Raw genomic sequence first — 13,787 nt, 5'->3', positions numbered from 1 at the left:
CAATACCTGGTTGCGCACTCAGTGCCGTTTATCTCTATAGCTGCACATTACTGCTCTGAAACTTTAAACTGGATCAGTTTAAACAGAGCTTGCTGTTTCACAGCCCGATAGTCTGTTTGTCGCAGATCAAAGTGAAATTAATTTTATTGGCTGAACAGGTATTCTTGGTGTGTATTTGTCTTTCCAGCTGTGTAAAAACAGACAAATAGGCAGATTTTGGCCTTTTGGTCACTGCTATTGGGTCAATACTGTTTATTTTTCACCAGGCTAATAATCACAACAACATTTATAACAAACACATGGATATTCCATTAACAATGCAAGGCTTCATTCAGCAGTTTTAGTAAGGTGTGCCTTAACAAGCTGCACCAGCAGAGAATCCACGTTGCACTCAAAACATACTTTACATAAAAGAATCTATGAAAATGGAGTGCTTGATTTTAAACCCAAACTCTGAACATAACCTGCTGCCTTTAGTTTTTAATTCTCTCAGCAGCTTGAATAAAACAGTCATTGCATTGTTCACTGTCAAAAGGAAAAACAAAAAGACAAAACCCACAAAATTTTACACCCACACACAGGTCTGAGGAATCTTCCAGAAAATGGTGTCACATTTTCTGGAGATCTGCAGGTCAGGTCAGCAGGTGGTGACGGCATGTCTCTTGATTTCTAATCTGGAACCAAACCTGCTCTGGAGCAGATTACGTTCACAGTTTAAGTTACCATGGTGATTTACCCCGATAAGAAGTGAACCGCATTAGTACAAAAAAATTACCTGAATAAGCCAGAAGCCGGTTTTGTTGTAAAGACCTCTGGACAGGAGCAGGTCATGTGTTCAGCATAAGTTGTGATTTAGCCAGGTAAAAAGTAGTAGTTCACTTTCATGACAAAACTGACAAGGCCACATATCTTGCCAACTGTGTATAGTAAACCGCTTCGGTGGATGATAAGAGATTTAAATATGCTGCTACTCAAGAATATTAAGAGTTTCACTTCCTGGTGAATAAGGGAAAAAAAAAAAACAAATGTTACAACATGTACACCTGCTGTCTACGTGTTAGCATGCTTCAGTTGCTTGTGTGTGCAACATAATGACAGCCTTGAAAGATAACCAAACAGGAGCATGAGTCAGCACTGGAGGATTTCACAACAACCACAGTTGCAAATATTCACTTCTTTATAAATACAAGTCCAGATTCTAGGCAGCAATTTTGTAGTGCAGTTTAGTAATGAACAGAAGTTTAATGTTGATCTAGAACCTTTTATTTGAAACTAAACCACTGAAAGAAAACATTCACAATGATTTAACAGCCATCTCTTTTCCTTATTAAAAAATCCACTATTGAAACATAAAAACCCTTCACTGATTCAACTCACAGTCTAAATGTCTAAGAGGTGTTTCAGCTCATCAAGGACAGAGAAATGAAGAATGCTGGGTTGAAATGGCGCTTGATTCATTCTGGTATATGGATTCACCAATGTGACCCAACACAACATGCATACAGACTTTGTTTAAACAGTAAGACCCACTGAGAACAGCACCAGTTCACCTGCAAAATACCACATAAGCCCCTCTACAAGAAAGCATTTAACACTTTGAGCCTGATATTAAAATTTACAAACACATGACATAAAATGTTATAAATCAACTACTATTTACATCAAGAAAACATTTTACCCAATTTTTTCCTAAATGGCAGCAATTTAAAATAGAATTCAAGTTAAGCTTTGCTTCTTAAACATAAATGATAATATTTCAGATTTTCTTTATGGCAGAGAAAGGCAAAAAGGCAGGAAAGACATCTGGCTTCATCTAAATCAGTCTTCATTTGTACCTTAGTAGCATCTCATCTCTACACTGGAACCAAAATGAAACTAATGAGAGGTTCATTTATGCTTCTTAAAGCCCTTTCCCTCTATACCCTTGCACCACTGGTAGCAGTATTTTGGCCCTTTGGTCACCGCTGTTGGGTCAATACTGTTTATTCTTCACCAGGCTAATAATCACAAATAGTTATAGCTGATTACTTTTATTGACGACGTGTTCATTCTGCCATTATGTGTTCACATGAATCCGCTTTTATTCAGCCTCATGTTCAGGTGGGTGTAGATTTCTACCACAGATCCAGATTTTCAGTATTGGCAAAGCCAGGGTCTTTGCGGAGCATCCAGTATGTCCCATTGTACAGCCACACCTCTCTGCCAGCTTCATCCACCGATTTTCTGGGAAAACAGACCAATTAGTGACATGCAACACTGGAATGTCATTCAACCTGGAAACATTAATAAGCCTAAATAAATAAAAATACATAGATTTCTGTGGGAAAATACAGACTCTTAGAACACTCTAAAGAATGTGACGTTTATAATCACATCCAAGAACCTCTGTTGACAGTATCAGTGAGGCAGCCGATCACCACAAAACAAAAAACAGAACAAGCTGCTGATACCCAACTATGTTAGGCATCAAACATTTTATTTAAGCTCTTATTAGTTTCAGTTTTATTTGTCATATGCAAGTTAGCACAGGGTCAACATTGCAATGAAATGTGTTTGACGAGCAGCAGTCACTCAGCAGCATGATACAGTAGAAGAAAATATAATAAAATAATAAAAAGATAGCCATTAGCCACTGACCTAACAGTTTAGTTAGGTCTTTAAAACCACCTTAAAATTAAGGCCATCCTATACCCTGTCTGGGAAACAATCCTGGATGGTTTTTTTTTTTTTTTTTTTTTTTTTTTTTTTTTTAACTAAATGGGCCCCCCTCCCCCTCCTTTTAAACTGCCATCATGTTTATTATTTAGTGCTTTAAATACCAGCTTTTACCACCATTATTGGTTGGACAGAGTAATCTCTTTCCATCTTGTGGTCTTTGTTACATTCAAAATAATATCCAAATACTCCCATATTAAAAGGCATGCGCTTGAGCAAACCCCACATCTTGTAAACAGATTAGAAAATGACATTTATATACATTTCCTACAGAAAAAAGGCTGATACTGAAGAAAAGGACACCAGATGTGTTGCTGCTTGAATTATTAACTAGACTTTTGACAGTCCACCACAAAACCAGAACGAGGCAACGAGGAAAGCTTCTCACCTGAAGAACCTGGGGATGTGTTCCTCCCCTTTCTTGGCCATTTCTTTCCTCCTTTCCCTTTGGTTCTCCTCCACCTCATCCTTCCTTTTATCTGCTTCTGCTATTTTTCCCTCCTCCAGGAGCCTGATAGAGCAGACAAGAGTAAACAAGAGTAAGGAATTGGAGCGCACAGAAGATGGTGCAGAAATGTCTGTCAGTCTACCATAGTTTAAATTAAACAAGATCTTGTGGATACCTCTGGTCCGGTCTGAAACGTGTGTCCGTAGGTGGAAGGACAGCCTTCAATTCTGAAGTCAGTTCATTAAGTTCCCTGGCATAACTTGAGAAGCCATAGAACTTGACATAGTCATCAGGCTGTACATCTGTATAGAAAAGGATATCGTAGATATTTAAAGATCTTTCATCTAAAACTTGAACATAGTTGACAAAACTCAGCGTTTGTGTATAAAGTAGATTAGCTTAATCATTTGTGGAAGAGATCAATGAGTCAGTCTTGGCTCAGGTTGACGGTGGTCTTTACATGAGTCATAGGATTGGAGTAATTTGTGAGGGATTTGAGCGCTGAACAGTGGTACTCACTGGGTTTCCAGATACATTGTGGTGTAGGTAGTGTATCACAGAAAATGCCTTCATGCCAGAGACCTCCGAAACGATGAATCACTGACCCAGCCTGGTCCAAAACCACACCCTGCACCTCATTCTTACTGCTGTCCGAGCTCCAGTAGCGGGACTGGGATGAAAAGATGAAGGCACTTAGCACAATTTCAATGCATTACATGGACCTCTGGCTAAATTAGAAAAAATATGCATATGTGCATGTCCTTACCTTGACAAAGGTAATCTTGCAGGTGCACACATCACTCTTTGTGTTTCTGATGGTCACCTCACCATAGTGCTCCAAAGAGCGTTGCTGACTCAGGACATTGTGGATACATGTAACGGCCTTATTCCATTCATAGTGATCACCATAACTAAACAAAAAACAAATTATACTGTGATCATTGCATAATGAAATTGAAACAGTTTTTAAATGTAGATGAGATCGTAGATCGTACAGGCTCAAATTGTATATGGATTTCTAGAAATGCTGGTGCCTTGTGACAGCAAACTGCAAACCAGCCATCCTTTGCTTTAGTCCATCTTGTTTACTTTTTACTAACATTTTTAATATTGTCACTTCTGTGTCAGCATTTGTATCCAAAAAGCCTCAAGATAATTTTCAAGGTCTCCCACTCATCCGATCAATCTTCTAGCCTGTTTGCATTTCTCCTTTTTATCTGGAAAAATCACGCCTTTGAAAAATTAAGCCAACATGCAAGTGCCAGAAACTGCACTTCCTTCAATGGACAGTTTGGTGAAATTGTCCAGCTTTGGAGCAACATTAGGCCAGTTATTTATTTAAAAAAAAACAACCAAAAAAAACTAAACAAACACGCTTTTGATCAGTCCCTTTTTTATAAAAACATTATTGTATGTAAAAGTTTCAATTATTCACCAATCTTGATATAGAGCAATGATTCTTTGTCATCTCTTGTACTAGTGTATGGTGTTGTATACTACTATTAATATTAAAACACTGTCCCTTTGTTTCACATCTTTTGTGGTTAAAAGTGGCATAAAATCATCACCTGGGTAGGGTAACATTAACCAGTCCAGAAGAGATGATCTCCACAGACTTGCCCCAAAACTTGTACTTCCATCTCTGATCTGAGAGCAGAATTAAAGAAGGAAAAGCTGCAGTGTTAGGTCTGATTGCTGTATATCTGGGACTTGCTTAAGAAACCAAAAAACAAAAACAACACACCTTGCCAGAAAGTGAAGTTTTCTGACTCTGCATGGCAAGCAGAGATGGGTGGATGGTGACTGACCTGAAAACATAAGACAATACAGCATTAAAGTCTGTTCTAAAACACCAATAAGCCGAATCATTATGTCTTCAGGTTACCTGTTCACTAATGTATTGGAATCCTTTGTCTTCTCTGTAATTCTCATACGTTTCACCCAGGACAGGGTTGAAGGGTTTGTAACGATTCCTCCAGGATGCCCAGGCATAACCAGAGATGGAGAATGCTGCTACATAAACCTAAAAACAAACAAGACAAAAACAATTTTTTCCTAAATCCTGAACAAGCCTTACACCAAATTCAACTTGATTTGACCCCCAGCGGGTCAGAAATCATAAGCAATCCCAACACACCATCCTCTCATATGGATCATCAATGTTGCTGGCAATGTCCAGCAGCTCAGAGTACTCCAGTTCTTCACTGAGCCTCTGCAGCAATGAGAGTGGCTCATTGAGAGCAACTGGCATAGACACTCTGGACAGATCCTTGCCAATGTTGTTGTAGAGGATGGTCATAATGCCAATGTGGCTGTTGTCTGCGCAGGGGGCAGGCAGGGTAGTGCGACGACCTGCATGGTAACACCACAAAACAGCGTAACATATTAAACAAAATGGATGATTAAAAATACAACACACACACACACACACACACACACACACACACACACACACACACACACACACACACACACACACACACACACACACACACACAAAATGAGATAAACCTGGTCAACTAACCAAGAATAATCACAATATCCACATGTTCCAGGCCTCACTGGTGGTGCTTCCAAAACCTTTTATGGCAGCGGTCCTCAATGCCCGGGCTACGGACCGGTACCGGTCCGTGAGTTGAGGCTTGGGTATGAAATTTATGGTTTTAATCGTTATTTTTAAACTCTGTTTCCCTGGGTCTTTCCCTGTGTGTTATGCATAAATCTTCTTTTTTTGGTACCGGTACTGGTTTTATTTTGTTGTATGTATCCACGACATCTTAAAGGCAGGTCTGTGAAAATGTTGTCAGACAAACTGGTCCGTGGCGCAAAAAAGGTTGGGAACTGCTGTTTTATAGCATGTTTCGAGATTCTTAAGATCCTTATTAAATTACAGGCCATACATGGTTAGAAATGTTGAAGGTCTCCCAAATGACAATTAAATAGTCTAGTATGGAAACTGCCACGCATCAACATGCAGAGCCCTCCGGAGGATTATTGGCAGCTCTCTACCCAGTCTACAGAACATTTACACCTCATGCTGCATTCGTAAAGCCACTAGCATCATGGCTGACCCGCATCACCCCTCCCACCAACTGTTTACTCCTCCTCCATCCAGAAGACGACTCTGCAGCATCAGGAGCAGGTCAGCGAGATTTTATTTTTTTATTTTTTTATTTTTTATTTTTAAACAGTTTGCACCTTTGATCCAGGAGGACATCATTTTACCCCACTGTATACTTGAGTGTATATTGTAGAGTTTTATTGTCAACCCAACAAAGCTCTACTGGACTAAACATAATTGAGGTAGGTTTTGGAGTCATGGGAAGCACCAGTTATGGCAGAAACTCACATTAGCCCAGATAAACTCATATTAGCCCAGATAAGCTCATGGCTGTCCTGCTGCCCTTTTCCATGGGCAAGTGCCATTTGGGACATGGGTTTCAGCTCGGATGAGCATGCTTTGCAAAGCGGCTTGCAGCAGCAGCCATATACAGGTGAAGCAACTCAAATTCTAAGTGGTTTGACAAAGCAACAGTTTGGTTCCAAATGTATACAGGCTACTTCACGTCTGAATTTTGTGTGAATCAGAAGCACGATTAGCAGCCATGTCTGTCCTACTGTTATTCCTTTCATATTAGCGGTTACCATGTTGAAATATAAATTTACAGGTTTGCTTAACAGAAGATTACTTTACCAGTATCAGGAGGCACTGGCCGTGGCTTGTGACTTGCGCTGTTCAAACTTTCTCTGTAGTTAAGAGTAGCAGCAGCTGTGGAGGACAGAGGAAACAATGACTTGATGTTTTTGTTTCATGTTAACCTTTGTTGTGACACAGAAAATCATGCAGTGGCGATTTATTTGAAAGTAAATACTCACAATGTCCTTCTTCAGGCTCTGATGTGCTAGTGGTGGTAATGTCACTCAGGCCCGATTCATCAGAAGCCTCGGCCTCTGACGAAGTCTCGCACACTATTACCTCGCTAGCATCAAAATACTCTGCCATAGAATCTGCCACTGAAGGTGGACGGTTACTGTGACGACTTAAGGAAGGCGTTCTCTGTAAGGATGAAACATGGTTCCAGCTATAGTTTGACCATTTAAGTCCAATAAACAAGTCTACCTGTAAGTGCTGCGAAGCTGCGAAGTAAATTCAGAACAGTGACGACTGACATGCACAGTTATTTCCAACAGGTGCTACCCACACAACTTGCTCTGTAACAATTGTAGGTGCAGCTGTCCCAACTGTGAATAACAGCAGCACCACCACCCACGTCACTAGACTGTAAATCATTCCATGTTTTCCTTCTTTTGACCAAAGTTTCCCACAATCTTATAGCTTCAGTCAGATAAAATTTCTTCATGATCCTGAGCTAGAATTCAATGTTAATCAGGATGATTATCAGTGACACCAGAAAAAAATAAATAATAATAATGCTACACACATACACTACACACCTGGTCTGGACGGACAGTGCAGAAGGATTCTTCAGAAGAGTCAGAGGACAGGGAAAGCGAATGGACTTTGGTCAGATGGGACTGTATATCAAGCTGCATGCGCGCAGGCACACATGCACACAAGCCATGCAGGAGAAGTGCAGAAGAAACACACAGGATCAAAAATGCATGCAGCGAATATCACGCACACTCCAAAGCACAAACACAGCAGAGGTGAGGCAAATATTACTTGTTGCCAAGTGCAGTTGCTCTCCAGTACAGTAAATACCAGCACAATCAAACTGAATTATGTATAATATCTTAGCAAGGACAGAGCTTTTTAGTGGGCCAGGTAGGACTTTAGTAAATGAACTTAGTACAGGTTAGGAAAGGTCCCTTCAGACATTTAGTATTTCTGAATTATCCATCACTGTGGATATAACTATTAACAAAACACCCTCTCAACTATTAACAAAACACCCTCTTGCAAAAAAAAAAAAAAAAAAAAAAAGGATCTTTATCAATCAATTCTTCGTAGAAAAACTTTATTTACCCTTTAAACTCACTAAATTATGGTTAGTAAACGACTCTAAAGCGATTTTGAACAAGAGGGTGAAAGTCTCACCAGTTTCCAGTAGAGTGATATAACAGTAAATAAACAGGGTAATAACATACATTTATTAACCATGGGATATGTTCATCACTGTGGATATCAAGCAACTATTAACAAAATAAAGCCCAAAGTCACAGCCGCTGATGTTCAAACATGCAGTCACATGCACCATGGTAAGAAGCCAAGGGGAAAGCAAGAAGTGTTGCATAAGCACAGTCAGTCTGACAGCAGGAGCCAACAAGTCCCTAACCTGACTGCTTTGTTTCAGTATGCGGCAGTCGTTTTATATGCATATTTGTGTGTGAAAAGAAAGGAATACTTGAGGTGTGTTCCTTTAAGTTCCACCTGTATTAACTTGTGCCCGTCTTACCTAAAAACAGCCCAAACCTGCTCAACAGTATCACTTAGGGCTGGGCCCATTGTTGCCGTTTGCAGGGCTACACTAAGATTTAGAGTGTTGGAAAGACTAACTGGGGTATGGTGAAGGATCTAGTCTGTGTTTTTATCTGGTTTATGACATCAAGAATTAGAAGTCAGGTTAAGTTTGCTTCCACATAGGCCAGAAGTGTCCATGTTTGTATACATATGTGTCTGTTACCTCAGACAATGTGCTACAGATGGTAGCGAGCTGCTGTGAGGTGTTCTGCCGCATGTCTGGGCCGGTCCAGGCTTGCCTCAGTCTCTCACGCTCCAAGGTCAAAACCTCATGAATGGACTTCAGAGAACTGTGAACTGCAACACAGCAAAAGTGTAAGTGATAGATGAGGATTCTCACACTCTCAGCAATATGTCAAAATGTGTCAGGGAATATGTAAAGGGAAAAAAAGTCAATGCTAATGCAGAGAGCGTCAGACTTAGCCAAGTGGCAGCAAGGCCATACCTCTCTGAGAAGCAGTGCAGATCTCCTGGTGGAGCTTCTTAGCTTCAGGTGAGGTGACTTGAGGATTGGACAGCTGAGAGTAGACGTAGTTTGGAATGGACTGTACAGAAGTGGAATTTGTGCTCAGATGACTGGAAGTGAACTGCTGGAGATGAAGAGAAAAGGAAAAGAGTCACAGAATTGGATGAGGCTAAAAAGTGGTGAGCTGTCTGATGGTACTGTAACAAGACATTAAGTAACAAATTCCTACCATTCCCCCCATGGCCTCAGCACGAGACAGAGTCCTGGAGTGACCCGGCATTCGCCCATTCTTTTTCTTGGGTTTTTCCAGGGAGAGATTCTAAACACAGAAGTACAAAATTATAGCTTCTTTTTCCAGACCATTTTCTTTTGCAGGTTAGGGTGGAGCAATTCTGAAGCTGAGAATGAAATCCCAACAGCATTATATCACAGTTCCATCCTATAGTTTATATATGGTGCTGTTAAGGCTAATCTGGTATATAGTTGGTTAAGATAGTGAATGACCTGGAAAAATATTTCAGAATGAGCAATTATGGGTGTATTTTGTTTAATTTCTTTTTGCATTTCCTAAAGAAAAACTATGGTGAAGTGTTACAGCCTTTTTACTGGATGCCTATTGTGCTTGATACCATAAATTTTAAAGCCCATTTAAAACATTTCAGATTTTTGCTTAGATTAAACATCAAACTTTGTGTGAAATTACTTCTCACCCCCCGGTTGTTAAATATTCTTTGACAAGTGACACACATTCACATTTGGGACCAGCATACTTGCCTGCATGCTGATTCGCATCTCCAGGTCTGTGTTAGTGATAGGGTAGCCTCCTTCCAGCCAATTCAGTCTCTGGATAAGTTGAGCCAGTTCTGTCAGATCTGCCTGACAACGAGCCAGTTCTGATAGGCAGTGGGTTAAAGGTCACAGTTTAGAAATGGAACGAAGAGACAGGCACACCTACTGATCAAATCTGTATTCATTGTTAAATATGGAGGACATATGATCAAGAATCAGGCCTCTCTTTCTGGCGCCATCTCTAATGCAGCTCTCACCATTGGAGGTTGCATCTATGTCGTGGGTCTGCTGCAGCCAAGCTGATACCTTGCTGGTCACACCTGGTTGACTGGCAACAGCTGGGGCAGGACTTGCCATCTCTGGATGGTACACCGATGCAGAGCTGGCATAGTGAGGAATCTGCAGGATCATATATCAAGGTTAAAAGAAAGCACTTTCACAATTACAGTATCTGTGGGCAGCTGCTGTTTTTCAGACTACAGTGATCATGGATTACATAAATACCATTTTCTGTATTTTTTTGATAGTCAGCTGTCTAAAGTATTATCATCCAAATTATTAATACTCAAACATTTTTTGGTCGCAAAAATGTTCACCAGTCTATCTGCGATTCTCCATTTGATTGGATTCCTATAGCACAAAGTAAATTTCCTTTCAGCTGTGGACAGTTTACTGGAGCAGGAAGTTATACTGACTGTTGCTCTGCTTTGCTGAGAGAAAGCCGGGAGAGTGCTCTGTCCCAAAGAAAGCGCATGAAGCACACCACGGTGGACACTCATGGCCTCATTTTTTCTGAACACACGATGGGCACACAGCTTGGTCAACCAGATGTAGAAAATGTCGTGACTTTTTGCCTAATACCAGAGAGAAGAGAACTTATTTAATTTGGATACATCCGATTCTAGCCACAGTAAACACTTGACTCATCCTGGAACCAATAAGTTACCTTGAGGTGATACAGGTTGTCTCCAGCATCCAGGTCTATGCGTTTGGTCTTCTTATTCACAGACATGACAGCCATGCTGATGTCCAGAGAGCCATGCAGCTTCCCTCTTTGAATCTAAACACAATGGCAGAGGACATTTAACACTTTATTCTTCATCAGAGCGTATCATTATTGTTTGATGTTTTTGTGTTGGACTTACATCTTGCTGGGTCTTTGAGTACTTGAGAATGCCTTTCTCCAACAGAAAGTACCTCTAAAAAGAGAGTTTGGCAAATTAGTTGTGGATAAAAATCTTCACTGTTCAACCCTGCAGGATTTACTACAGTTTCACTGAGAAACTGGAAGAGCAAAATAGTTTAAATTCTCTCACTTTGTGCCAGCCTTTGAGCGGATATTTTCTCCTTTTCATCAAGTAGCCCTCACAGATCCCAGGAATACTGAGGTCTCCAGATGACCCTGGAACCAAGCCCCTGTCAGCATGCTGCAAGTCATCCACTACCTCCCAGTGACGAGACTGATAGAGACAGAAAGCACTTTAAAATTACATTTATGAAAACACAGCTTTTAGTTTCAGGTGTCAGTCAATTGGAGGAATTCTGTGATATGGATTGCAAGAGGGGGCAGAAATGGAGAAAATCTCTGGAAGCCCATTTGTACCAAGTGGGTTACAGTTTTATCTTTTACTTTACAATATAATTAGTGTCTTTTTTTCTTTTTACCTGTTTTGAGTGCTTGCCAGAACCTGTGCTGCTGCTCCGTGAGTGGCCAGGTCTGAAAGTGCTTGCTGGGGATTTGTCAAGGCCACTAATCACTGACTGGCTGCTACTGAGAGGTGGTGGACAAACCTGAGGGTCCATTGGTGCAATGTAATGAGAGTAGCGTTGCATGGAGAGAAATGACCTTCAACCCAAGTTGTTTCTCATGGCAATGTACACAGTGCTGGGGGGACAAGAAAAAGCTTCATGACAAGTCAAAAAGATGACATACAAATGTACAACATCACAGTCACAGTCAAAGCAAAATTAAAGCCGAGTTGGAAAGGTGGATAACAGGAATGACACAAGCAGAGTTTTAAAAACCTTCTTCTAAAAGAAACAAATGTATCCACAGACATGCAACTTTCGACTTTTAAAGTAATATGTTTGAGAACAAAAGAAGCCTGGGTGGAACCATGATTCTAGTTTGTCCAAGAGTTACAAGTGGTCCTTTTACAGTACAAACAGAAACAAATCTACAGTCTCATTGTTTGTCTAAACTGCAGGCATAAGGCAATATTTTATCTGTGCCTGTAATGATGTCACCATTAAGTTCCTGACTTTAACAACATTAAAGTCAGGAACTGAGAAGATATAATTGTCTCACCAAACGTAAAAACAAAAACAAAAAAAACAAACATTTTAAAACCATTTTAGAACTTTAATCTTAGATTGGCTCGTAAAATTTAATGTGGATTAAGGATCAAGACAAATTATTTGTTATGAACATAGAGGTGACAAATTAAAGGTATTATGAAGCCATCAACCATATACTCAGACCATCTGGTAGCCCTTACGCTATGGGGAGCATTTTCCTCCAATGGTCCGTGTCCATGTTTTCCCTTAAAGGGAAGGGCACCTGCAATCAAAAGCAGGATTTTCCTGTAGAGGAAAGGAATGACCGCTAAAGGGACTTCGGGAGTTTTATTTGACTGCCATGTTTGTGTGTGAGATATCATACTTCCTGCTACTGAAATCACGAGGTATGAAAGAAGTCTAGATCTTACTAGTCTGTTAAGTCAAGCAGGTGGACAATTAAATGCATAATTTAAAAAAAAAAAAAACCCAACAGTCTTATGGTCCACTGAGCCAACAGTGGTTCTTCCTACTCGGTTTGGAAGGGAAGTCGGAAGACCCTTACACCCAATTCCAACACTTACATTTGTTTTTTCTCATTCAGACAGATCAGCTTACATGAGGAAGAATCACTGACAAAATTCCAGTCTGAAATTCCAAGAAGTCTTAACCAGAGACTGGTGTCCGTTTATTGCTTAAGGCATGCAGCTTGAGCACATAATCTGTACTTAAAGGAAATTTGGATTTGCATGTGACTGCATGTTTTCTCTTCAGGGTGGAACAGTTGCACCTTTACCCTTCTCTCTCTGTGGAATATTAATCACATATTAATCTTAATGTCCTACTTGGGGACAACTACAACTATAGAGAATGTGATCAATGCCTGACACAATCTACTTAGTTTACAGATGATTCAGGTCTGACTTTCAGTATATGGATAGAAAAACCTCCATCAAAACTAAAACTAACTACTAACTAATCATGGCTTACATTTGGGTGATATGACAGCAAATACAGGATTGTATATCATAAACAAAAATATAAAAGTTTATCCATACAATCAACAACAAACAGTAAAAAAGTAGACAACTACATCAACAGTAATATTTGTGACTATGTATCTATGTAGAATGCACATAAAAGTCATATAAAATAGTGGGAAGGCACAGAGACAAAATAGTAAATGAAACACACCTGTGTTGGACTGACAAGCTGCAGCAGCAGGACTCCACAGACAGTTCCTTATACCTTCTCCCAGAAACAATTGTAGAGCTGTAAAATGTCTTCTGTGGAGAAAAATCACAGCACAGAGACTTTCCTAGGGTGTTCCTTCACTGTGTGATCTCCCTGCTCTTGTCCTCTGAGTTAAACAAAAAGCAATACCACACCTGACTGATGATGTGCTTGTTAGACTGGTGTAAATCAAAGCCAGTGGGTATCTGGGCGGGGCTGAAAGCTAAGGAACATGACCTGACCAAACAGGCCTTCCAACTTTGTCATCTCAAAGATGGCATGCGTTAGAACAGATTTGCAATCAACAGATATGCCAAAGTCTTGAGTTACTTTCAGTAATTAGCTCTGACCTACAAAGGTCTTAAAGAGAGTAATGA

At 40.2% G+C, this 13,787-nt stretch overlaps 1 protein-coding gene across 3 annotated transcripts; it reads right to left on the bottom strand.

Annotated features, from left to right (window-relative positions):
• Positions 1-235: 235 nt before the first annotated feature.
• LOC146670972 (oxysterol-binding protein-related protein 7-like) lies at positions 236-13,577 on the bottom strand. 3 transcript variants are annotated; one of them, XM_085403112.1, is made up of 23 exons: positions 13,372-13,577; positions 11,566-11,785; positions 11,217-11,360; positions 11,046-11,099; positions 10,847-10,960; positions 10,596-10,754; positions 10,158-10,299; positions 9,886-10,004; positions 9,341-9,430; positions 9,091-9,232; positions 8,809-8,942; positions 7,619-7,711; positions 7,040-7,220; positions 6,858-6,932; positions 5,301-5,515; positions 5,049-5,186; positions 4,908-4,971; positions 4,732-4,810; positions 3,930-4,074; positions 3,683-3,833; positions 3,339-3,465; positions 3,104-3,226; positions 236-2,223 (listed from the first exon to the last, which is right to left on the bottom strand). In XM_085403112.1, exons 2-23 carry the CDS (start codon positions 11,731-11,733, stop codon positions 2,115-2,117), a joined length of 2,766 nt encoding a protein of 921 aa, XP_085259238.1. In that variant the 5' UTR covers positions 11,734-11,785; positions 13,372-13,577; the 3' UTR covers positions 236-2,114. The 3 variants fall into 3 exon arrangements, with proteins under 3 accessions (XP_085259238.1, XP_085259237.1, XP_085259239.1); XM_085403111.1 differs by having other exon boundaries at positions 237-2,223; positions 9,091-9,235; XM_085403113.1 differs by lacking the exon at positions 7,619-7,711 and having other exon boundaries at positions 237-2,223; positions 9,091-9,235; positions 13,372-13,576.
• Positions 13,578-13,787: the final 210 nt, after the last annotated feature.

Source organism: Rhamphochromis longiceps, linkage group LG4 (assembly GCF_057381845.1).
Source record: "Rhamphochromis longiceps isolate RC_006_pf linkage group LG4, R_longiceps_female_GT1.1, whole genome shotgun sequence".
NCBI classification, from domain to species: domain Eukaryota; kingdom Metazoa; phylum Chordata; class Actinopteri; order Cichliformes; family Cichlidae; genus Rhamphochromis; species Rhamphochromis longiceps.
The sequence above is the reverse complement of the archived record's forward strand: the minus strand, read 5'-3'. Positions and strand labels throughout refer to the sequence as shown.

Bases quoted from the DNA above. Each gene is read 5' to 3' on its own strand.
- LOC146670972 (XM_085403111.1), bottom strand. From the start codon at position 11,733: ATGCAACGCTACTCTCATTACATTGCACCAATGGACCCTCAGGTTTGT. The intron at 10,755-10,846 runs GTAACTTATTGG...CTCTGGTATTAG, and splicing joins ACAACCTGTATCACCTCAAG to GCAAAAAGTCACGACATTTT. The intron at 6,933-7,039 runs GTGAGTATTTAC...TGTCCTCCACAG, and splicing joins AGAGCCTGAAGAAGGACATT to CTGCTGCTACTCTTAACTAC.